We start from the raw sequence: 27,145 nt of genomic DNA on the forward strand, positions 1-27,145 counted from the left end.
ATGAAGACAGATTTTAAAAAATCATCATCTTAGTTTTTCTTAAGTTTATTTTCTCAAAAGAAGCAAAGACAAATTTCGATATGAATCAAGAATTAATCAATACTTGAGAATTTTTACAAATTCTGATAGGTGTACAAACGTTAACTGTAATTACAGAGATGAACGTCCTTAGTTTTTGGAGATGTGCAATAAGGTATTTTGAGATGAAGTACCAAGAGTCTGAAACTAACTTTAAAATGATTTAGAAAAAAACACAGGTGAACAAAGATGGCAAAATACTATTAAGTGCTGAATGACGATAAGTGTGATAAGCTCATGGAAATCAGAGGTTAAGCTAAGAAATCTCTTCGTTGTTAGAAATCTGTGAGATAGTTGGGGAGGTACTGAATTCCAAATTGTAGTACTCTGAGGTTAACCCTCAAATGGTAAAATCTGATGATGAAAAGATGAGGGTAGGGGCAATTATTCAATTTACTAAGAAACTGACCACCTGTTAACTCTCCTATATATTTTAAGTAGCCTCCAATCTACACACAGCTCTGCAGGAACACAAGCACACAAGTTTTTTGTTTTGTTTTGTTTTGTTTTGTTTTGTAGAGACGAGATCTTGCTTTGTTGCCCAGGCTGGTCTTGAACTTCTGAGTTCAAGCAGTCCTCCTGCTGTGGCCTCCCAAAGTGCTGGGATGACAAGCGTGAGCCACTGTGCCTGGCCAGCACACGTTTTCTATGTATATCTGAACATCTGTCTTGGCAACATGTGGAAAAGGATGGGGTCTCCAATTTGACTTTAAACAAATTCATCTGCTTTTGGTAAGTCTTGCTAAACGCAGGAGTTAACAAATATGGTCACTGAAAACGTGATCTTATTCCAGTTTCTAATGAATATATTCTTGTATTTTTAAATAAACCACATTAAAGAACTATTGTGCAGATAAAGCAAGTCGATACTGATTCTGGGTAGATAATAAAACTAATTTTCAAAATGAAATGTTCAAGATATCTTCAGTATTGCCAAAAAGGCATTTTGCATTCAGTTTCTTTCATGGTGGAAAGAGTCCCAGCCTAGAAAGCTGATCAGAAGACTCCCGCCCACACGCCAGCAATTGGTATTTGTATGGCTACATCAGCAGCTTCCTCTGAATCCAGGTACTACTCAGTCATCACTGCTGCTTCCTTGGGGTTGTCCAAAGCCTTTGGTGCTAACAATAAAGGACTAGGAACACTTTTTTTCCTTCACAGAAAGATGTACCTCACACTACATGTGTTTCTTCTGGACAGATATCTTAGGCAATTCATAAAACTCACATACAGATGAATCTTTAAACACTCACAGGGCTTTGGGGGGCTTTTATTTATTTTTATTTTATTTTTTATTTTTTTTTTGACACGGAGTTTCGCTCTGTCACCCAGGCTGGAGTGCAGTGGCCGGATCTCAGCTCACTGCATAACTCCACCTCCCGGGTTTACGCCATTCTCCTGCCTCAGCCTCCGGAGTAGCTGGGACTACAGGCGCCCGCCACCTCGCCCGGCTAGTTTTTTGTATTTTTTAGTAGAGACGGGGTTTCACCGGGTTAGCCAGGATGGTCTCGATCTCCTGATCTCGTGATCCGCCCGTCTTGGCCTCCCAAAGTGCTGGGATTACAGGCTTGAGCCACTGCGCCCGGCCTTTATTTTAAAGGTTCTATTATTTTCAGCAGGAGAATGTATCTACTAAGGCCAAATTATTGACCAAAACTTAATAAATCAAAAAAATTCCTGACTTTCATCCCTGTTGCATATAAGACTGAAGAGTTTTGTCTCATCCAGCAAGGGAAGTGCTGCTAGGCTGCTATCACAAAAGTATCTTTCTTTCTGCTGAATAAAGGAAAGGCTCTCTCACCCCGCGTGGACGCCACACTGCTCCTCAGACAACAATAGCAGACTGTGAAAGACGCCCTTAACCAGCAGAGGTAGACAGGAAGTCATGAACCCACTTCCCCTCATTGACAAGGTTTGTTCAATCAAGAATATCAGCCTATGTCAAAGTAGTAGCCTTTGGGTGTTAAACAAAGAGATACTTATAAGTATAGAATGGACAAGTTAATGCTAGTGCCAGAAAGAAGTTGGGGCATATCTGTTACCAGACAATAAAAGCATCCCTTACAATGTCAATGTGGCCTGAAAAGAGCCCAAAAGAAACAGAGGAAAAAGAAGTTAGAGCACGAGTGCTTTGAGGCGCCCATCAAAAATAACGGCCATACATAAAATGTATTTATCAGAGAAAAATGAGAAATTAACATAGAATACACATGAGCGGTCTCGGCAATAAACACAGTGTTAAACTCTTAGGCCCGTCTACTAACACTGAGTGGAAGAAAGGCCACACCGTTTTTCAGAAGAAAGCTTGTGGAGTCAGTCGCATGGGGCTAGGAAGCTCTCACCTGAATGTTGACAAACACGCCATGATATGTCTCATACAGGGCTTTGTTACCCTTCGCGCGCAGAGGAAACTCAAACGGGATTTCGGTTTTGCCGCTGGGAAACTTCCCTGGCTTCACCATTTCTATGGTGCTGTGGATAATCTGGATAGGCTGTAAACAAAAATCAGTTCAGTCCACCAGCATGCCCTTGGAGACGTCCTTTCCAATTACAGTGTCTATTAATAACCTTCTGAAAGACACAGCACCCTGACCCACTGGAGGCTACCATCCTGCTGTCTTGGGCAGCTCTGTGCTGGGTCTGGAGATGAACAGTGACTTGGCTCTGTTTTTTAAGACTCTGGCACAATAATGATTGATTTATAACATGAGACACACAGGTGCTTGATACACATGGGAACTGAACTGATACATCCCTCTCTCCTCCCCAGGTATCTCATCTAACTGTTTTAACAACCCCGATCTTCAGGATCAAGAAGCAGACCCTGCACAGTGAGGCTGCCTGGCTAACAGGGCTGATGTGTGAACCCACGGCTCCCCCTCACCCAGCCCCGGGCTCTTCTGGGCAGCGCTGCCTCTGCTCCTGACAGCCCACCAGCTTCCTCGGAGCCTTCCTGCTGCAGCCACTTGGGGAGAGCAGGCCTTTCCTCCAGCCCTGAGGCCTGCACAGACCTCCTCAGCTGGGCCTCCAAGGAGGAACAGGAGGGTACTAATATTTGGAACCTGCCTTCAAGGCAGGTATTCGTGCTTTTTAAGCGTTTATAGTTTAACATCAGTGGCTCTGAGAAGACCCATGACTTAGGAAGTCAATCTCTTAAGTACTAATGGATTAAAATAAAATCGTAGAAAACAGGAAGCCCCTAAATCTGAACACTGTGAATGCACCTTTCTCTGTCTTCAGTCTTCTCCCCGCAAAATTTAAAGAGTTAATATGTCCTTCAGGAAAAGGAAACCATAAGAATAGAGAAAGAGTTTACATTCTGGAACACAAAGCTCTACCCTAAATGACAAAAAGAACAGTTACTTACTCTATTTTCATCTTACCTTAGTGTCCAATCAACAGTAGCATAGACACAGCTAATAAAATAACAGTTTGGATTTTGGAAGGCATGTAACGTAAGCCACAGGCACAGCTTCTCAGAAGAGCTGTGATCTTTTTTTTTTTGGGAGATGGAGTTTCGCTCTGATTGCCCCAGCTGGAGTGCAGTGGTGCCATCTCAGCTCACTGCAACCTCCGCCTCCTGGGTTCAAGTGATTCTCCTGCATCAGCCTCCCAAGTAGCTGGGATTACAGGCACACGCCACCACGCCTGGCTAATTTTTTGTATTTTTAGTAGAAACGGTATTTCACCATGTTAGTCAGGCTGGTCTCGAACTCCTGACCTCAGGTGATCTGTCTGCCTCAGCCTCCCAAAGTGCTGGGATTACAGGCATGAGCCACCATGCCCGGCTATGATCTTTTTAATGGCTGAAATTAATACATTTATAGTTCTCCTAATCCTATTTATCAAATGGGAATATAAGCAGACTTTCAATAACAGGATATACTCAGAAACAAAGGTATCTCCATTTTTGCAGGTTGAAAAGTAAGTATCAGAAGTATAACTGCCACCATCCCTTGCAAAATAACAACAGATAACAATAAAGGCACACAGCAAGTGAAACCCACCATAAACATGTCTTTTTTAAGAGACATGGTGTGTTGCTCTGTTTCTGAGGCTAGAGTAGAGTGCTGTGATCATAGTTCACTGCAGCCTTGAACTCCTGGGCTCAAGGGATCCTCCCGCCTCAGCCTCCTGAGTAGCTGGGACTACAGGCACGCACCACCACACCCAGTTAATTTTTAAAGTTTTTAGACAGATGGGGTCTTGCTATGTTGCCCAGGCTACTCTCAAACTCCTGGGCTCAAGCAATCCTCCCGCCTTGGCCTCCCAAATTACTGGGATTACAGGCCTGAGCCACTGCGCCTGGCCCTGAGCCACTGTGCCCAGCCCAACATTTCAACATTGAACTAAAATTTGCAATCTAAGCATTCTTTCTTACCTTAACAGAATTATAAAAAGCTTCAAACACACCCACACTTTTGGCACTGAGCTGGAGGTTTACAGTTCCTTCCATGGTCAAAGACACTCCCTGGTGTTGGACTGAATCCTTACTCGATATGACCACCACGCCGGAGAGCACTTCCTGGGAGAGAAAAGACAGCCACCAATCAAATTAGCATGCTTCTTTCATTCACCTTGCTTATTAGCAAAAGTAGGTCTCCTTCACAATCAATTTGTTTAAAGATCCAGACATTCAGAGACACCTGGATACCAGGGTGGAGAAGGCCCAGGCCCTGATAGGGGCCAGGTGCCCACTGATAATGACATGGCAGCCTGGACACACCTGACGGGGAGCACCAGAGTGTGGGGATGAGAAATCTCATCCCGTCACTGCCTTTCAGACATGTCTTCATTCCTGGTTGGGGAATCTCAACAGATGTCTGAGTTCAAGAGTGCAAAGAGAAGGGCCAGGGCAAATACTAAGTTCCCAGTGATATCACGCATGGGCATAGATGACGTCCCTTCAAAAGAAACACAAGAAAATAAAACCCTGTTCGTTAGGCTCTTTCTCAGTAGCACTGACTAAAATGACAGCACATCTGCAAATGCATGAGTGACTGAACACAATGGTTAGCCTGGTATCCTTTCTGCCCAGAAATGCCTACTGTAGGCGAGATTGGAGGTTATTGGTGCCATCCATGAGGCAGCAGCATGCCACCTTCCGGAAGGACTGCCCTGTCCCTGAAGTTCCTGCTCACACTGGGAGGCATCAGCGCCTCGATTCCCTTGGTTCACACATCATTGAGAGACTTCACAGCAGATCATCTGTGCGTTTATCTGAAGGTAATTACTGAGTAATAGATTATGGATAGTAACTACTTTTGCTATTGGAGAGCAGTGTCTTCCTGTCACCATAGAACTGGACAGTCTCAATTTGTTACAGGGGCTTGAGTGGAAGAGGAAGTTGAGACGATGAAATAGCATCAACCAGAACAGAAAGGCTGAATCCACAATCCACACAGAATAACATGTCTCAGGCTGGGCATGGTGGCTCACGCCTGCAGTCCCAGCACTTTCAGAGGCCAAGGTGGACAGGTTGCTTGAGCCCAGGAGTTTGAGACCAGCCTGGGTAACACAGCGAGACTCCATCTCTACAAATAATAAAAAAAATTAGCTGAGGGTAGTGGCACCCGCTTGTGGTCCCAGCTACTGGGGAGGCTGAGGTGGGAGAATTGCTTGAGCCTGGGGGGTTGAGCCTGCAGTGAGCTGTGACTATGCTACTGCATTTCAGCCTGGGTGACAGAGCAAGACCCTATCTCAAAAATCAACAGTAAAAATAAAAATTGGCCTGCAGATCAAACCATTAAAAAACATCTGTCCTACTGGTGTTTAAATCTGCTTATCTTTTTTTTTTTTTGAGACAGAGTCTTGCTCTGTCGCCCAGGCTGGAGTGCAGTGGCGGGATCTCAGCTCACTGCAAGCTCCGCCTCCCGGGTTCACGCCATTCTCCTGCCTCAGCCTCCCGAGTAGCTGGGACTACAGGTGCCCGCCACCACGCCTGGCTAATTTTTTGTATTTTTAGTAGAGACAGGGTTTCACTGTGGTCTCGATCTCCTGACTTCGTGATCCGCCCACCTCAGCCTCCCAAAGTGCTGGGATTACAGGCACGAACCACCGCACCCGGCCTAAATCTGCTTATCTTTTATTTCTTCTAGTTATCCAGTGAAAAATTTTTACCAAGTTCTTTCTTTAACTTGAATTTTGGAAGCAAGAAATATTCTATGTCCCTTAAACATGCTAAGTATTTTGTTTTTGGTTCCACTCCCCAACCCAAAGCCTTGAAGTCTAATGAAAACAAACACGATCATCTCCATTTTAAGCAATCTTAAGAATAAAATGAGTTCTCTTTGAATTCTGCTTAAAATGGAGATGACTTTGTTTGTTTCAATGTTAATGTTTAATGTTTAATTTGCTGCTCCTAAAAAATTCCTAAGCAGACTTAAACAAAAATTCCTGTGAAGTAACTTAAATTCTAAGTTTAATTAACATTAATTCTATTAATTTTTTGTATAGCCCAGATTCAAATGGAAATTTAATATTAAAAATTTAGGCCAGGTAAGGTGGCTCATGCTTGTAATCCAGCACTTTGGGAGGCTAAGGCAGGAGGATCACTTGAGCCCAGGAGTTCGAGACCAGCCTGCGCGGCATAGTGGGACTCCTTCTCTACAAATAAAAAAATTTTAAAAATGAGGCAGGCCTGGTGGTGTGCTGAGGAGGCTGAGGGCGGGACGATCTCTCGGGCCTGGGAGGTGAAGGCTACAGTGAGCCATGACTGAGCCACTGTACTCCAGCCTGAGAAATAGAGTGAGAGCCTGTCTCAAAAAGAGAAAAAGAAATTTCAATCCACTAGTATATTTTTAAAAATTTACTTGACAAATATATCCCACAAATAAATGAGACAAAATAATTTGTGAGCTTTATCAATTAAACAACACAGTAGCACTTGAGGATGGTTCCGTTCCTATGTAATCATAACACTTTCCATCAATCTCACGGGAACAGATCTCTGGGTCTCACTGATTGGCATATTCTAACTATGACATCAGTAAAGCCTTTTCCTTCCTTAATCCCTGCAGCACAGGAAGAAAAAAGTAGTGACATACCTCAGAAGTAAGCAGAGTAGATATTTTATGACTCAAGGGATTCTTTCATCATTCTTTCAGTGAGACACAATATAGTACAGAAAATACAAAATTAACATTTGTAGATAAATTAGATATTCTTACAATATACAGGTTTATTCAACTCCTACCAATGAAAGAAGGATAGGGAATTAGCCACCTGAAGCCGAGGAGCCAAGGGATTTAGAAACAGACGGTTTAACAGAGAGGCAAGATCTGTCTACACAATGCCAGATTCATCCTGGCAGAGGAAGATAGGATACACCGGAATAACAGACATTAAGGAAAACCCAAGATCTCACCAAGAACTTCTCCCTCAGATTTTTGTCTAGACTTTCACCAGGAAGACATAAGATTTATGGCTCCAGATAGTACTAATACCTAGTCCAACATCACAAGCAGAGGCCTTCAACTGGGGGCATGACTACAAAGAGGGACCATTCACAGACTGGCAACAAACCCAGAAAGTTACACTGAAATCGTGTGCAGGGTGCTACCGTTTTGGGAGAAGAGCCGTAGCTTTTGTCTCATCATCAAGGAGGCGCCTGGCCTGGGAAAGGCCATGTTGTCAAGCAGGAGAAGGAAGAGGCGCAGCCCCGTGTGGTGTGCGTGCTCATCACAGAAGCCAGCACAGACGCTGGGACCCACCCGCGTTAGGAAGAGCAGACCCCTCTTCAGGGTGAGAAAAGAAAAGAGCTTTCCTTTGGGGAATGTGAACACTTTCACGTTATCCAGCCCAGAGACACTGAAATGAGACAGCAGTCCCGTCCTCCCCTTCTCTGGGTTGTGCTCATCTCTGGAAACCACCTGCTTTTGCCACCAGCAGCTAAGCTATAAATTACCTCAATCACGCCACATCCGAGACTAGAGCCCACACCCTAGAGCTTAACAATGGAGAGCCAATCGCCCATCGATGTCATGTCTGTAAGCCAATGAGAATTCCTGACAAACAACTTTTATCACCCCACTCCCCGTCTCCCTTTCTTTGCCTTAACAACCTACTTGTAACACAGGTGAACGGAGTTCATATCCAAGGTCACTGGGTCCGTATCTTCTGGGCAGCTGTCCTCTCTTTTGCTCATGTCAGCTCTTTATCATACTTTGTGCCTCAGCCTCTTTGTTTTAGGTGGACAGAAGCAATGCATCCAAGAACCACACCACTCAGAGCCTGCTTCGAGGGGGCCAAGTCCCTGCCCTGGAGGAGCTAAATCTGGAGAGAGGCCTGAAGCTGCCCATCTTCAACCTCAGCCCAAAGACCAGCCTGGGAACAAGCATTCCAAAGGCTCCTGGCCATCCTTGCTCTTCTCAGCTTTGCTGGCTCTCACAGCAGAAACCACTGGCAAGTTTGTTCAAAGGGGGGCAAAAGTAACCACAGTTTCTAACTTTGTATTCTCTTTTTTTCCCTCATTCACTCTGTCAGCCAGGCTGGAGTGCAGTGGCACAATCTGGGCTCACTGCAACCTCTGCCTCCTGGGTTCAAGCAATTCTCCTGCCTCAGCCTCCCAAGTGGCTGGGACTACGGGCGTGCGCCACCACGCCCGGCTAATTTTTTGTATTGTTAGTAGGGTTTCTCCATGTTGGCCAGGCTGGTCTCGAACTCCTGACCTCAAGTGATCCACCCGTCTCAGCCTCCCAAAGTGCTGGGATTACAGGTGTGAGCCACTGTGCCCAGCCTAACCTTGTATTATCTAAATGTAAAAGGCCACTACCAAACTATACAACTCTTTTTCTTATTTGTTTTCTGGAATAAAATGCCAAAACCATAATTGGGACTCTGGATTTGAAAATGGTGGCATCAAGTCAGCGATCCCCTCTTGGCTTCCTGGAAATCACCCAAAGAACAAGAACCAAAACCACCAACTGCATTTTTGGCAAAGCAAGGAGACAGCTAAATACCATGAAATAGGTGAAAGAGCTGTTAAAAAAAGTGAAGACTGAGCAGGGGGACATGTGATGAAAAACAGAAACAAGGCCCCCAGCTCTGCAAATGTGCTTCTTCTGGAAAGTGAGGGTACACCTGGGAACAGCTGAGGCCACACCCAGAGAGGCATCCTATCAACCCACCCCGTGCTGGAAGCAGTTGGTCTCTGCAGCGGTGGAGACAACGAGCCCCTCTGCAAGGTGCAAACGCCCTGCAGCTGGTTACTGCATGGGTTCACGCAAAGTAAAGATGAAAGAAACTCACACGTAAATCCTCCAGCTATTAGAACACTCTAGCCAGCCTGTTCTAGGAATAAATTCATCTCCTGCAAGGAGAGGTTAAAAGGAACCAGCAGAGGAGCACATGACATCTAATGGATTAAAAAATGACAGTGGGAAGGGAAAGGAAGGAGGGGAAGTGAGGAAGGAGAGAAATACCAGCGGCAGATGAATACGAAAGCCGGATCAGGTCACTATTCTACTTAGATTTTTAAGCAGTTCGCCATCTCATGCACACAGTAAGAGCCACAGAGGCCTACAAAGCGGGACCCACCCTCTCCTTACCTGACCGCCCTCATGTGGGGCCCTCTGCTCCCTCACTCCTGCCCTCACCCCCTTGCCACTCCTTTCAGAGGCCTGCACATTCCAGCCTTAGGCACCTGCCCATGCTCCTTGCTCCAACTCCTTGTTCTTCTCAGATACCTGCAGGGCTCGGTTCCATGAGCCCACATTTAAAACTGTACTACTCCCTCCCTAGCACTCATTATCCCCCCTCCCTGACTGCACTCTGTGACACACCTTCCAAAATAACGACAAAAGTGCCTCCTTATTTTATTTATTGTCTGTCTCCTGCCCCTGAACATAAACTCCACCAGGGCAGAGTGATTGGCAACAGTATGCATTCAAAGAACAATTACTAAATGAATAAACGATCATTCACCAGAAAAAAAATCCATACCATCATACCATCAAGCAGATGAAAATGGTGAATGTGCATTTCACCATGAATTTTTAAAGTCCAAAGAGACAGTTGCTTCTATAAAGGATGAACACAAAACAGAGCTATAAGAGCTCAGGGAGGAAATGGTGAGGCAAAAGGGAGAGATAAAAATATAGGAAAGCAAACCACCATAGAAAATAAAGTTAAAAGGGTCTAAGGATATATGCAGGGCAGAAATGACAAAATCCAAATAAATTAAATGAAAATTTAAGAAAGAATTCAAAAAGAACCACAAAGACAGAGATAAAATTGGAGACAGGTGACAAGCACACATCTGTGCCTAATTAAGTTCCAAATAAGAAAACTGAAATAACGAAACAGAACAAATATTTACTGTGATAATTAAAAAAACACTCAAGGGCAAAGGAATTAGGAGCACTCAATGAAAATACTCTGTAGCAAAAGTGTTCTTATTCAAAAAAAATATCCTTTAGGAGTCAGGAAAAAAGATCAAGTCACTCATAAGAGGAAAAGAAACCGTATTTCTCCATAGCAAAATGGAATTCAAAATACAAGTAGAATGATACAACAATGCTCAAGGAAATGAAGTGTGACCCTAGAATTTATACTCACCTAATCTGTCATTCCAATGTAACTGAAAGTTTTAAATGTGCAAAAATAAAAAAATCCAACCAAACTAAAAAAAAACATATACCAAGCAATACTATATAAAAGTCCTTCTTGAGGAATGTACTAAACTATAGCTATCCACGAGATGGCTAGAAAAACTATGTCAAAAGAAGCAACTGTGAGGATTAACTCCATTTAATTGTAAGAAGAAGACTGAGATATGTGATGATTATAATGAAAGAGAATGCAAAATGTAAGTCCTGACAATGTAGAATGTAACTGACACTAGTTGGGAGACTAAGAGAACTAGAATCTAGGAAGTAGTATAATGTACATGGCTTCCCCATCTTTGACAGTTGGGATTGAAAAATGTATTATTCAAACCATACTTCCATACTTTTTTTTTTTTTTTTTTAAAGACAGGGTCTTATTGTCGACCAGGCTGGAGTGCAGTAGTGTGATCATAGCTCACTGCAACCTCCACCTCCCAGGCTCCACTGATCCTCCTGCCTCAGCCTCCTGAGTGGCTGGGACTACAGGCACACACCACCACACCCAGCTAATTTTTGTATTTTTTGTAGAGATGGGGTTTTGCCATGTTGCCCAGGCTAGTCTTGAACTCTTGGGCTCAAGCAATCCTGCCGTGGCCTTCCAAAGTGCTGGGATTACAGGTGTGAGTCAACCGCACCTGGTCTACACTTTTCAGTATGGTAGCCGTAAGCCATATGTGACTATTGAAACTTAAACTTACATTAACAGTTAAAATTCAGGTCCTTCCATTTCAAGTGTTTAATAGCCACACTATGGCCAGTGGCCATCATGAGGGACAGAGCAGATAAGAAGTACATTCACATCATCACAGAGAGCTCTACTGGACAGTGCTGATTTAAAATTAATAAACCAAATAATGTCGTACAAATAAACTTAACAGAAGTAAACAACAACGAATACTGTAAGTGACTAAGATCAGGTAGTAGAGGGAAGAAAGGGAAAGGAAAGAGGAAATATGCTAATTTACCATTGTTCACAGTAGGAAATTAATAAATAATGTCTAAAATGTGAAGATTCAGGTACAATAAGAAGTTGCAAGGGTAACAGTTAGAACAATAGAAAATCATACAAACATAAAGCAAACAAGACAGACTGTAGAGAGAAAGATGTTTCAAAAGTTACTTAAAAACACATTCCCCCCAACCAAGCAGGAATGACAGAACTAATGCCAAACATATGCCACATTAACAAACGAGCCAAATTAATGCCTATTCAAAAACAGACATTAATATTATATTACAAGGCAAAATCCAATTTTATGTTGTATGACAGAGAAGCACCTAAAATGGCAGGGGTGGAGGGTGGATTTGGAAAGGACAATAAAGAAAGGATAAGCAAAGGCAAAGAAAGAAGGCATGGATTGTCATCTTAATATCAGACGATGCTGAATTCAGAGAATGAAGGATTAAACAAGACAAAGGGTACTTTACAATTCTAAAGGAGCACTCGCAATGAAGACTTGTGAAGCCGGGTGTGGTGGCTCATGCTTGCAATTCTAGCACTTTGGGAGGCCGACGCAGGAGGATTGTTTGAGCCCAGGAGTTCCAGACCAACCTGGGCAGCATAGTGAGACCCTGTCTCTAAAAAAAGAAAAAGACATGTGGTATTATTATATTATTATCAGATCAAAAAGTGTCAACATTTGTAAAGCAAAAACTACAGGGAATAGATTTAAGGCGAAACTGAGTAAAAGAAATTCGTTGTGGGAGATATTAATTTACAGATCATGACCGATAGAGTAGACAGAAAGAAATGAGGATACAGAAGACCTACAGTACATATCAACAGGGTATAACGAACTGGCACACACAGATCTCTACACCCTGAAAACAGAGCATATGTTCTCTTCAATGTCCATGATATACTTTTAAAAACTGGCCAAACTGATCCCTTAATAAGTCCAATAGGTCTTTCTTCGGGGCGGGGGGAAGAAATTATTAAATAATTTATTTAATAATCTAATTATTAAATAAATTATTAAATTATTTTATAATCTAATTATTAAATAATCTAATCAAAAAGAAAACCACAAATATCCAAAGTAAGAATTAACAGGCAACTACTAGAAAAATGGAGGTAATTAAAAGATAATGTTCAACTTATTCAACTATATGTAAGTAAATTTGAAAAGCTAAGTGAATTATTTTTCTGGGAAAATATAATTTATCCAAAATCACTCCAAGGGAGACATGAAATCCAAGCAAATCAATCATCATAGAAAAAATAAAGTTCTAAATAAGGTCCCCAAACCTGACAGCTTCACAGGAGATCATTCCCTGAATTTCCCTGTGTAAAGAACAGAAAATTCCAATATAAAACTATTAGAAAGCAAGGAACTTTAAAAAAAAAAACAAAGCAAACATAACAATGACAGCAAAATAAGACAAAACTCTACACACTCAGAGAGACAGTGAGAGAGAAAGACAGGAGAAGAGAGAAAACTAGACTATTCTCATTTGTAAATACCAGTGCAAAGGTCCTAAATAAAATATTAGCGAATGCAGTCCAGTAGCAACTTAAAGCAACACTATATATAACCAAGTGGAATTTAGTCAAGTAATATTAGCATAGTTTAATAAAGAGAAAACTAGTAGTACAACTCATATTAATAGCTATTAGGAGAAAAATTATATATAGCCATCTCCATAGATGCTGAAAAGGCATTTAATAAAATTTATGCATTCCTCATAAAATTCTTAGTAAAATAATAGAAGAATACTTCCTTAAAATAACCAAATATATCTACCTTACCCAAAAGCCAGCATCAAACTTAACGAGAAAACAAGATATCATCCATTTAAGTCAGGAATAAAAGAACGTTATCCTTCGATTAACGTTCTGCAAGTACTAGTTAATACAATAAAACTAGAGAAAGAAAGAAGTAATTCAAAGGGAGAAGGTAAAATGATCACTATTTGCACATGATATGAGTGTATACCTGAAGAAACCCAAGGGAATCTACTGAAAAACTACTATCAACATGAAGAGAATTTCAGAAAAGATGGCAGCTGGGTACAAAATTAACATAGAGAAACCAATAAGTATCACATATAAACCAAAAACTAGTGAGAAGATACAATGGAAGAAATGGCCTTATTTTCAAAAGGAACAAAAAGTTAAAATATTATAAGTCAATTTAACAGGAAATGTCTAAAATTCCCAGATGACAAAACTTAAAACATGCCTGAAAGCCACAAAAGAAAATCTGAAGAAGCGGCAAAGCATGCCGGACTTTGAGTAGGAAAGATTTAACACCCTTAACAAGTCTGCTTTCCCAGAAGTAAGTTTATAAAGGCAACCTCATCTTAAAGAAAATACCAACACAATTGTTTTTCTTTTGAAGGGGAGATGGCGGGAGTGGGAGGGATACACTAGACAAGCTGATTCTGAAGTTTATATGCAATGATAAATCCGAAAAGAAGAAAATTGGAGAAACTAGCACTGTGAGGTATTACGATGCTACTATAATTTACAAAGTGTGGTACAGGACACATGTTCAGGCTGAAAGATCAATGGAACAGAAAGTCCAGAAATAGATCCAGATAGTATAGGAAGCTAATATTTGATAAAGGTAGCATTTAAAATCCATAGGCAAGAGAAGGAATATTCAATAAGTGATATCGGAAAACTGGCCAGAGAATTCGACCAAAAAAATTAAGTTGAGCCAGGCGCAGTGGCTCATGCCTGTAATCCCAACACTTTGGGAGGCCAAGGTGGGAAGATCACCTGAGATCAGGAGTTCGAGACCAACCTGGCCAACATGGTGAAACACCATCTCCACTAAAAATACAAAAATTAGCCAGACATGGTGGCGCACGCCTATAGTCCCAGCTACTTGGGAGGCTGAGGCAGAAGAATCGTTTGAACCCAGGAGATGGCAGTTGCAGCGAGCCAAGATTGCACGACTGTACTCCAGCCTGGGTGACAGAGTAAGACTCTGTCTTAAAAAAAAAAAAAAAATTAAGTTGGACCATACTGAAACTTTTTGTGTATGACAAATGTAGCAAATACTTAACTGTAAAAACTGAAATAATAAAAATTTTGGACAAAACCATAGAGAATAATTTTTATCATATCAAAGTGGGAAAGGCCTTTCTATGAATGACTCAAAACTCTGAATAAATATGACTACAAATATGACTATGAACAATATTGCTATATAAATGATATACTAGGTAAAATATCTACAACTTAATATAACAAATTAGCAAAGGGTTGATTTCCCTAATATTTTAATAACACCTAAAAGAAATCAATGAAAGGCCGGGCACGGTGGTTCACGCTTGTAATCCCAGCACTTTGGGAGGCTGAGGTGGGTGGATCAGGAGGTGAAGAGTTCAAGACCAGCCTGGCCAAGATGGTGAAACCTCATCTCTACCAAAAATATAAAAATTAGCCAGGTGTGGTGGTGCACGCCTGTAATCTCAGCTACTTGGGAGGCTGAGGCAGAAGAATCACTTGAACCTGGGAGGCGGAGGTTGCAGTGAGCCGAGATCACGCCACTGCACTCCAGCCTGGGCGACAGAGCAAGACTCCATCTCAGGGGGAAAAAAAAAAAGAAATCAATGACAAAGATAAATCACTCAGAAGAAAAATGAAAAATAATGGGCAAATGATCTGAACGAAGAGCTCACAGAAAAGGGAATGCAGATTGTTCCTAAACACAGAAAAATATGCTCAATCTCAACAAAAATATGATAAATAGCAATTAAAACAAAGATTTTTGAATGTCATTACATGTGTTGCCAGAGGGGAGGCAACAAGCCTTCTCTGCATTGTTGGGGACAACCTAAAATGTTGCAACCTCGTGCTGGCTATTTGGCAAGACCAAAAACATTTTACAAACACATGGGCTCAGCAGATACATGTGCAGATGTGAGATGACTTATGAACATAGTTATTCATTTCAACACTGTTTGTAAATAACAAAAGATGGTCGACAAACTAAATTCCAACAATAGGAAAACAGTGAGTTTTCTTTCCACAATGTGGTGGAGTTCATTTATATTAGTACACATGGGGGTGCAGGGCTAGTTTCCTTCTTTTATCTTAAGAACTGACTCCTTATTGCATATGAATCAGCACGTCCAGTCTATGCCCCTCACTCCCATACATTCTTTTTCTTTTTTTTTTAATTTAAAAGCTGTATATTGCACCATTTGTGAAAAAGGGGGAGAAAAAGCACATTTGTACATATTCACTTGTAGATGCATACAGTATCTTTGGAAGGAATCACAAGAAACTGATAGCTGTGGTTGCCCCACAGAAGCCCTTGATGAATAGGGTGGGCGAGGCAGGGGGTATCTATCTTGAAATTCATGAATGTTGAACCCTATGAATTGATTGCCTATTATAATGAATCTATTTTTAAATAAAACAAAATCTCAGAGTGGGTAGCCTTTAGACCTCAATGTACAAAGTTCTAAGCCTCTTAACTTTTGATAACCCACGAGCATAATAGTCTCTCCTCAGGAAAAGATCTGAAGATTTTGTGTTAAGAAGTCACATTTCTTTGGGTTATTTCTTATTTTGGACTTGAACACAACTGCTAGAGAAGTAAAAGCCTCTTAATGCCTCAGTCATTCTCTCTGCAATGCTTTTCATAAATGGTCCTGGCAGTGTGATGCACTGTGACAGCCCATCTTTGTTCCCCACAGTCGTGTGCATATATCTAAACAAGGCCTTCCCTCCTAAACCACCTGAGATTCTTTCATCTCGTTTAATCTAAAGATCCGGTACACCTATAGTGAAATGCCTTTTTATTCACCAGTGAGGACCAAATGTACTTCGCAGTTAACTAACATGAAAACAAAACACCAAGGTAGTTACTGAGCTGGGTGGGAAAACATGAGTGAGACAACTGCTTGTTGAAACACTCTACCCTTTCTTAGCAGCACCGAGAGGCCCATTATGATTAGAAAGCGGAAATCAGAAACATTTAAAAGATTTCAATTTGTTAGGTATCCCCATCTCCACTATTTGATATAACTGTTTTCCATCTTGTTTGAAAAACAGGATAAACAATCCCCAGATAGTTCTCCACATGGTAAGTAACGGCCAATATTACGTGGTATTTACTTAAGTACATGGCTTACGTACCTGTGCTGCCTATACAGAGTTCCTCGTACAGAAAGAAACAAACAAACAAAAAAACTAAGACAATGCCACTCAGCCACCCCATTCCTAGATTTTAAAACCCAAGTGAAATGAAAGCTATGTTCACACAAAAATCATGCACAAGTGCTTCTGGCAGCTTTATTCATAATCACCCAAACGTCTTCTACAGGTGAATGGATGATCAAACTGTGATACACCCATGCAAGGGCAGATAACTCGGCCATCAAAACAAATGAACTATTAACACACAACTTGGATGAATCCGAACGAAATGCATTATGCTAATGATAAAGCCAGATTCAAAGGCTACAAAACACATAATCATATTTATGCCATTTACGTGACATTCTGGAAAAAGCAAACTATAGGGACGGAAAACGGGCTACAAAGGAACACAAGGGAATTTGGGGGGCATCAGATCTGTTCCGTATCTTGAAGTGTGGATGGCTACAGTCTCAAGGAACTCTACACTGAAAAGAGCCATCTGTTTGCAATTATACCTGTTTTTAAAAAACACAGAAATTATCATGTATAAAAGGAAATAGTTATATTACTTTCTGGACAATTGAGTCATATTCTAAAATTGATTAATGTTTAAGTAAAATCTACAAAAGTCAGTTCACTAGCAATGAAACTGTAACAAAATAACAAGATGTCAATTTACATGGCTTACGTACATGTGCTGCCAACATAGATAAAAAATACCATCATTTGACAAATTGTTTGGCATGCTTGCTGTGTCAGACACTGTTTTAGGCACTTGGACATGGCAGGGAATACAACAGGTGAAGCCCATGCTCTGGGGGCTTTAGTATCACATTCTGGGGCATAACCAACATGGTAAAACATAGCTGGTTCCTTCTAAGTATGGCATAGTATCCACACGAGCGTCAATACCCAGTAAAATGGGCTGACAAAAAGCATGCTGTCCAACAGTGTGATGTGAAACTTCAAGATCTGAAACTTCTAGCTCTGAAACTTTCTTGAGAGCCTGGAAAAGAAACTGAAACCACTGAATAAAAGTTTAGAAGAAAGGGAAAAATACTCTTCACAAAAAGTAAACATTAATAAATGTAAGTATATGCAGGGTCTTGAGCAGCAGAGCATTAAATTCTAATCGTGGTGTGTTGTGTGGGTTCAGGAGTTAGTACATATTAGTCAAATTATGTTAACAGACTACCGGATACAGACTTCAATATATGATTTCAGATTTCAATATAGATTGAGCATCCCTAGTCCGAAAATCTGAAATCTGCAATGTTCCAACGTCCAAAGCTTTCTGGGCGCTGACATGACATTCAAAGAAGACCCTCACTGGAGCATTTCGGATTCTGGATTTTTGGATTAGGGATGCTCAACCATTAAGTATCTACAAATACTCCAAATCTGAAAAAATTCCAAAATCCAAAATACCTCTAGTCCCAAGCATTTCAGATAAGGACTATTCAAGAAATAACATTCAAACTTGTAGGTTTACAAAGTTGACACTGGTTTGGAACTATTGGCCTAAGTGCATGTAAAGACTCCAGACTGTAAACCAAACATTTAGGAGGGCTCCAATTACAAAGGAGCCTGGAGTTGGCATAATTATAGGCCAAAGTAATGACCGTGGAACACAGGCAGTCCGCCAAAGAAAACGCTCTGTAGAGTCAGCCCACACTTACATAATCAACAACCCAAAGAGCCATCAGACTGAAATCCCAGTCAGAGTGAAACCATGTATGAATGACAATAGTGCAGTGTTCAATCCAAGCCAGGATGCAGGCAAACCTCAGAGTAGAGGACAAGAGATGAGTCTAGCAGCAAATGAGGCTGACAGCCTAAGGGGCCCTTGTCAGAAAGCAAGAGCACGGCTAGGTGGGGTGGCTTGCACCATACTCCCAACCCACGTTGGGAGGCTAGGCTGGGAGGATCACCTGAAACCAGGAGTTTAAGGCTGCAACAAGCTATGATTGTGCCACTCTGCTCCAGCCTGCGTTAACAGTGCGAGACCCCATCTCTAAAATAAATAAGTAAATAATGAAAGAGCTCAGGCTGGGTGCGGTGGTTCACGCCTGTAAGCCAGCACTTTGGGAGGCTGAGGCAGGCAAATCACCTGAGGTCAGGAGTTCAAGACCAGCCTGGCCAACATGGTGAAACCCCATCTCTACTAAAAATACAAAAATTAGCCAGGCAGGGTGGCAGGCACCTGTAATCCCAGCTACTTGGGAGGCTGAGGCAGGAGAATCGCTTGAACCCGGGAGGCAGAGGCTGCAGTGAGCCGAGACATTGCATTCTGCCTGGGTGACAAGAGCGAAACTCCGTCTACGGGGGGGAAAAAAAAGAAAAGAAAAAAAAAAGAGCTCAGCAAAAAGAGCACTGTAGGGCAGATCATGTGTTAATGAAGCAGTACGGAACGGGGTCTCTGCTTCAGGTTACTCCAGGGTGGGCTCTGGGGACAGATCACCTAAGGCTGCCCTATGAAACTACTGTGAGATGCGGAGAACGTCATGTGGTTAATTCTGGGCATTGTTCATGGGGCAGTAGAGGAGAAGGGGCAGCAGACATTATTTTGTATTAGTTGCATTTTCTTAGCAAGTAAAAACACATATTTTCAATTTACAAAACAGTTTTTTAAAATCTGAAACATACGGTCAAACTATCATGACTGTATTTTTTTTAGATTAGAAAGAGCTTATTTTTTTTCCTGATGATTAATGATGAATGGGATTTCTGCCCGTCGGCTCCTAATTTTCCATCGACAGGACTGCTGCTCCTTTCCCAAAGATGAAGATTTGGGTTTTAGAGAAATTGTCTTAAATAATTATTTCTGATAAAACAAAAGAAGAGCTAATTTTGGGCTGACATGATGCCTGGCATGTAACAGTAAAACCATAAAAGTAAATAAGACTGTCATGGGGGAACGGTAGTGAGGATGAAGGGAACTCGGCCATCACTGCAAAGCATGTGAGCCAATGCTACCTGCCACCAGAGACCTGCCCAACAGATCAGAGCACACACAGCAGGTATAACCCTCACAGCCACCCAGAGGTCAATTCTGTCAGAGCATCAGTAATCCAGGGTCAGGACAGCTTGTTCCTATCAGAAGCAGAAGAGTCATAATCTCATGTTGTCCTTCCCAGCTCAAGTTCCCAGGACAAGTAAGTAGGACAACAGTGAAGGTCTCCAGAGCTCACCAGCTTTTGCTGAGACTGCTAGTCTAAGAGCCCCAGCTGAGTAAATTCTCAAGGAGGAAAATGGCAGAAAGTATCCAAGGATAGTTAGTAAACTGGTGGGTACCTTTTTGGCTTCAATGCTCCAGTAAATAAAGGCAAAATATTTAAAGCCTCATTCTATGCACTGCATTTTTTTTTTTTTGAGATAGAGGCTGGAGTGCAGTGGCACAATCTCAGCTCACTGTAACCTCTGCCTCCCAGGTTCAAGCAATTCTCCTGACTCAGCCTCCTGAGTAGCTCGGATTACAGGTGCCCGCCACCACACTAGGCTAATTTTTGTATTTTTAGTAGAGACAGGGTTTCTTCATGTTGGTCAGGATGGTCTTGAACTCCTGACCTCAGGTGATCCGCCTGCCTCAGCCTCTCAAAGTGCTGGGATTAGAGGCATGAGCCACCGTGCCCGGCCCTAGGCACTGCATTATATCTGAAAGCTGACAGAACTTATAAGTTTCAACATAGGACCAAATTAAATAGGTTGGCATGAAAAAACTTCAACCTTGTTGCCTCTCGCTGGTCACGACATCCTGTAACTAATACTTTACAAGAGAACCACTGGCCCTAGGCTTGTGAAGACACCTCAGCAGCCACTTTGGGATGTGAGGAAGAGTCAGGGAAGGCAGGGAGAAAACAGATATTCTCACTTAAAGTAGAACAGCTCTGCTTTTATCTGTTTATAAAATAAAGTATTTTAATATTTATTATTAAAATTGACATATTAGAATTTTATGTAAGACTTCATTTAATAAAAGGGTTTCACTGCTTTTTTGGAAAATCTTTATCCTAAACAATGTTCATTTTATTGACCTATTTATATGAGGAAACAACTATTTTAACTAACCAGATGAAAGGTAAAATATATTTTCTATCATCTTGGGAAAGGCACTATTTCTCTGAGCCTGGATTTTTTTTCTGCCAACAAGTGACAGCACAAGCTCTCCATTACAGACAATAAAAAGCCCAGGTGGTTTTCTCATGGCTGCTCGCCATATAAACATGTCCATAACGTGTTCTTGTAGATAAGTTAGAGGACAATAAGAAGTATTTTACAAAAATTCCATCTTTACATATTTGTGTTTGTACGAAAAATATCCAGGACATACTTTTTTATTTTATTCGTGGTAATAAATTTAAGTTTTACCACTTTATAATTTAAAAATGTAAATATGGAGTTGGGGCATGGTGGTTGGGAGGCTGAGACCAGAATATCGCTTGAGCCCACAGGTTTGAGACCAGCCTGGGTAACATGCGGAAATCCCGTCTCTACAAATAAAAAAATAGCCAAGCGTGGTAGCACACACCTGTAATCCCAGCTACTCGGGAGGCTGAGGCAGGAGAATCGCTTGAGCCTGGGAGATGGAGGCTGCAGTGAGCAGAGATTGTACCACTGCACTCCAGCCTGGGTGACAGAATGAAGCTCTGTCTCAACAAAAAAAAAAAGCAAATATATGTAAAAAGAGGAAGTGCAGTTTCCCAAAATGAGGTCTGTAAATAACTGATCTAGAAAATGCTCTGGAAAAAATAAAAAAGGATCAGGTTCTGAGGTCAACTGACCTCTCCCTGGGCTCTGGACAGCAAACAGGCAAGGTTTCCCTCTGAGTTTCGGCCATAGGGGCTTCTCGTGGGCGAGCCTCTGTCCGCAGGTGACGCGTGGACCACGCGCTTCCGAAGCGTCTGGCCTGTGTGCTCTCGGGGACGGGGACAGGACGCAGGTCAGCCCACCTGGCCGATGGCTAACAAGTCAGTCTGTTTTCTGAACGTAAGCTGAAACCTAGAAAAGTAACTGGTTGGGGTGGGGGTGCAGCCACATGCAGTAAAAGCACTGCCTGTCTGTATAACAACCACCTGATGGAAAAAGAAATGCGTGAAATGGGGAGCGTTACGACGTCACAAACTCCAGTGTGGTTGAAATGAAAGCGGAAAGCAAATGGCAAACTGGCTTCCCCTTCCAGCTTTTCACAACCCTGCCTTGCTCACGGTCAGCCCAGAGCAAGGGCGGAAGAGAGGACTGCAGAGGAGGGAAAGGAGTGGGGAGCCAGAGCACCAGAGGCGTGGGAGGATGGGGACAAAGGGGCAGCAAGGGCAATGGCAGTCACGACTTCCCAGGACAGGGGACGGCTGGGACCGGCGGAAAGTCCGCGTTAGCTGGATTGGAAACCGAGTCCAGACAGAACAGATGGGCTCTGTCGCCTCCGGGTGGGGCACCAAGCGGGGAGCCGGGCCACGGGGCAGGGGACGGTGAAGCACCGTGCAGCGCCCACCAGCCTGCAGCGCCCACGAGTCTGCGCTGCGCTGCACATGGTACTCGCGGCTCCAGCTGGCCAGTGTGTGGAGGAGATGAGACCCTCGCCAAGAGACTAAGCGGCCACAGCAGGGGGAAGCGTTGCTCACATACCCCTATATCGTTCACACTACGAGGTTAACTGCCGTGAGATCTGCCTGCATGCAGTCAGACAGAAACCTGTTCTAGCAAAACGTTGCCCAGCGACTTCAGTGAGTGCGGCTGACCCGGGCGCCTCCGCCCCGGAGTCCAGCAGCAGCACCGATGCGCAGTAGGCGCCCCGCAAGCATCCTTTCCTGATCCGTGCTGCGGTTCCCAGGCCCGTTGCAGCTGGCTCACAGAGACTGCGCACGCAAAGCGTCTCCATGCCCTGCCATTCACCTTTCGACATACAGAGCCGCATTCCAACTTTTAGTGATAAAACCCGGCGCCAAAACGAACACGCGATGTTACGTGTGTTACCTCTGCGCATGCGCCGGGCATTCCCTGCACTCCAGAACCTGATGAATGCGCGGTGGGGACCCCAGGCTTCCGTGCTTTCGCTTTCCCAGAAGCTACGTGTCCTCAGTCTACATATTGTTACCTGGAAAATAAAGTTTTCTCCTTTTTCCTTCCTTTGTTAACAGGCAGAAGGTGTAGGCTGCAGGTTTCGGGCCTAAGAGAGAGCATGTCTGGAGACACAGAGTAGACTCCTAGATGACATAACGGAGATGAGCGTCTGCGTCGGGGACTCGGCATTAGGAGGAGGCAGAGGAAAAGCCCATCATCGTGGCTGAGGGAGATCTGGCAAGCAGCTTGCAGGGGATGAAGGGTGTGCAAAACAGGCTGAGACCTGTCCAGTGCCGAAACACGCCGCTGTGGTCAAGCAAGCTTTACCACTGCTCAGGCCCAGGCTCGTACAAGATTTGCGGCAACAAACACCAAGTGGAGAACTGCATGAACACTTTTTATCGCATCCCAGTTTTCAGACAATCTCGGATAATCCTGAAAATGCTTCTTATGCATTACATAAGAGTTTAGGTTATGATTTAGCAGACAAGCTTTTTCAGGAGGATTAGGTTATTAGCGGAAAAAGAGAGCTACTTAAAGTTTGGATGACTGTATTCCTAAAAGGTTCATACCTCTCCAAATTATCTTAAGATCTTTCCTAGCAAAGATTTAAATTTTTATACCCTGAGTCCTTACAACAAGCGTTCACTACAACTGATCATTCATTTACTAAGAATCCAGCAGGTTAAAGTAGAATACTTAGGCTTAAAAAAAAACTAGCATTTTAGCTTTGCAATTTTTCTTCATAATAATGAACTCTTATGTATAGGGTTTCTCCTTTTCTTTTCACAAGAAATTACGGGCATGCCAAATTCAGGTAGTACTGAGGTTCTTAAGGTAACAATACTCAGTCCACAGTGTATAAATTTCTTCTCATTGTAACCTGGCTATGCTGGGGCGTAAATATCATATTTACGTTTTTCACAACCATAATATTTAACAATGTCATTTTCATGAGTACATGTGCCAGAATTTAAGAATGTAAAACATTCTGAATTTGTAAAAACAAATGCATTAAATTTACACTACAGAAATATTTACTGCAGGATTTTTCTAACCAGTAAGCTCCCCTACGGCGTTCCAAGACATAAAGTAATTTACAATGGCATTTGAGTCCAACTTTTTGACCAAGAACACATCTACTGCACTAAACAAAGGAGTTGCAACAATACCAAAATCGCCCTCGGCTCTCAGGGCCAAAAACGCTGTCTGCTCTGTATGTTCTCCTTGGTCACTGACTCTCCTTCCTCCAAGTAGACATAGACAGTGGGCACATATTTGACAATCAGTGAAGCATCTGACAAGCACTCATTATGCCATTTGGAGGGTGTACTAATGTAACTAGTGTTGTGGTACACAAAGGGCAGTTCTAAGGGTGAACAGACCTCAGAGCGTGGAAAAAAAAACTTGACAGTGCCACCACCTATTACTGCGGCCCCTACGAGGTGTTGGAAGCTAGGATAAATGTCTTAAAACACGATCTCATTAGTTTTCAAAATACAGCCTTTGAGTAGTATCATCTCCATCCTACAGATGAGAATTAAGACCCAGAGAAGGCACACAGAATCCTAGATTTAGGACTAAAAAGACGTAACTTCAAATATCTGCTCTCATCTGAACCAAAAAATGGGGAAAACACCACCTCTTAACAGTATATGGAAGGATTAAAGCACTCTGTGAGCTGGAAAAGGCTGTCCTAGTCTACCTAATTATAAAACAGTGTTAGTTAGGTATTTCCATGGGAAATTTAATCTTTCACTGGAAGTGTGGAATTAGGGAATTTTTAACACAATTCCTGATTATCATACCATACATGGGTCTTTGGAAAGAGAAGTCAAGTTTTTAAGCCAGGCATGGTGGCTCATGCCTGTAATCCCAACACTTTGTCAGGCCAAGGCAGGAGGATTCCTTGAGGCCAGGAGTTTGAGACTGACCTGGGCAACACAGCATGATTTCATCTCTATTTTAAACAAATACTTAAAAAAGAAGTTTTCTATCCAAGGGGAAGGATGCGCTTAGGGAGAAGGTGCCCCAACAGCAATGCTGCAAGCTTGGAGAAAGGGTCTATATTTGCAATGAGCCACAGGAACTAGGATGAAGACCATGGAAAATCAAACCTTGGACAATTTTCTATTATATTCCATTCCCGAATCAGACAGAAAACCATATTTATAGGAATTCTGGAATCTCCACTCCCAATTTATTTGAATCATGATCTTAAGAATGACTATTCTAAAGCAAACACAAGTAATGGAGGGTGCAATGTGTAGCTCTGGGGCTATGTCAAAATAAGAATAAATCTTACCAACATCTTTCTGGAATTGATACCTAGAATATCATTTATAATTACGAAGCAAAACCCATAATATGCTTACAATACCATAGTTTCCCCTTTCTGATCAATGCATTTATAAAACTAGCAGTCTTATGCATTTTTTAAAATGTTTTAAGGCTTCCACTCATCATTTAATAAAGTTTTTGAGTACCTATTAAGTGGCAAGTACTGCCAGGCCCAGGAATACAAAGATAAACAAAATCAAATATTTTAATTGAGTGGACTAATAGAACAGTCACTACAACAGAAGGTAATTAGTGCAATGACAGCGGTATACACACAATGTATTTGTAAACTATTGCCAGTTACTACTAAATTATAGAAAACATCCCCATGTTATTCTGTTCACTTTGTTTCCTTTGCTGTGTAGAAGTTTTTTAGCTTGATGTAATCCCATCTGTCCATTTTTGCTTGGGTTGCCTGTCCTTTTAAGGTATTGCTCAAGAAATCTTTGCCCAGACCAATGTCCTGGAGGGTTTCCCCAATGTTTCTTTTAGTAGCTTCATAGTTTCAGATCTTATTAAGACCTTAGTCCATTTTGATTGTCATTCCCATGTTATTCTGTCTTTTCCTGACAATTAGACTTGACATTCCGTTATCCCATCATAATCTCACTTTCGTTAGTTACTCTTTTTGTAATTCTGCTTGTAAGAAATTTTCTAAAATTTAAATATTAAAATTAGGATTTTTTACAAGGCTATGGGTGACAAGAGTTGTTGCTATAACAGAAACTGAAGCACACATTTCTAAACAACTCATGTCAAAAAAAAATGGAAATTAAAAGATTTTAAGTTGTACAATAATAGAAAACACTACCAATCAAATCTTGTGGGACACAATTTTCAGACATGGCAGTGGAGCATTATCTCAGGGTCCTCTGACATTCCCACAGTGCATGAGGTTACTAAACCATGAAACCTCATCAGGGTCCTTTGGAGCAGTGTCTTCTCCTAGAATCTAGGTGAAGTGATCCTACTTCCAGTCTCCTCTCCAGCAGGACGTGGGGAGGGTTACAAGGGTTTGCTTTACAATAATTCACTCACCTATTAAAAACAAAAAAAACTTAAGGTACGAAGTACTACTTTAGAGTAGAACTTGGTGCGAAATGTCTGCATTTTTAAAAAGGAGGCTACAATTCAATATACTAAACAGCCAACTTACAAAGTTAAAAAAAAACAAAAACAAAAACAAAACAGAATAAACCTTAAGAAAACAAATATTTTGGAAAGACGGTCAACCTAAGTCACATTAAAAAACTGCTGTTGCTGCCAGATTAGATGAGGATGAACAACTGTAAATACCTGGTCAATCAAGTGAAAGAAACAGTCTACAGGACTCAGATTGCATCCTAAACGTCTGCAAGTTCTTGTTCACTAGGTTTACATTGCCTATTCCTCATGACTGAGACCAGCAGTGCATGGTGGGCACTTAGTTTAATACTTAATTTTCAAACTAGATTCTAATGCTTAGTTTTCAAAACTAGGTTCAATGAAGTTCCAGAAGGGCCCCTAGCTTCTCACTTTTCCCCCTAGATGACTATACCCTACTTTATGCTCCTTTATACACCACAGATGTTCTTATTTGAGCACTTGATCATCTTTTTAATCATCTCTCATTTTATATATTTGCCTTTCTCTACTAACCTGTAACCCTCATGAGATCAACAGACATTGGTTGAATGAAGTTGATTAAATAATATAAAAAAGAATGGGACTAATGAAAATGTTAATATGAAAAGGTATCCAAGATAAAGGTACATTATTAAGCAAAAGAACAAGTTGCGTGTGTGTGCACACGTGTGTCTGGAACAGTACACAAATCATCAGTGAATACATCCAAGGGCAGCACAGGGGGTCAGGAAGAGTAGGAGACTTGACTTTTCATTTTACCTTCTTCTGCAGCATGTTACTTTTTTTTTTTTTTTTTTTTCCTGAGACAGAGTCATGCTCTGTTGCCCAGGCTGGAGTG

The 27,145-nt window shown here is 41.9% G+C and overlaps 1 protein-coding gene across 4 annotated transcripts in view; it reads right to left on the bottom strand.

Moving 5' to 3' along the window:
• The window catches only part of VPS26C (VPS26 endosomal protein sorting factor C), a 44,749-nt gene that overhangs the window by 12,357 nt on the left and 5,247 nt on the right, over nt 1–27,145 (bottom strand). For 3 of the 4 annotated variants that reach the window (XM_021935519.2, XM_021935516.2, XM_021935518.2), the window contains 2 exons: nt 4,460–4,603; nt 2,421–2,570 (listed from right to left, as the gene is read on the bottom strand). In XM_021935519.2, the coding sequence (XP_021791211.1) occupies nt 2,421–2,570; nt 4,460–4,603 (294 nt within the window). Of the gene's footprint in view, nt 1–2,420; nt 2,571–4,459; nt 4,604–22,755; nt 27,091–27,145 lie in introns of those variants that run through there. The other variant, XM_021935517.2, reaches the window with a different exon arrangement.

The sequence above is a fragment of the Papio anubis genome, chromosome 4 (genome assembly GCF_008728515.1).
Source record: "Papio anubis isolate 15944 chromosome 4, Panubis1.0, whole genome shotgun sequence".
NCBI lineage: Eukaryota > Metazoa > Chordata > Mammalia > Primates > Cercopithecidae > Papio > Papio anubis.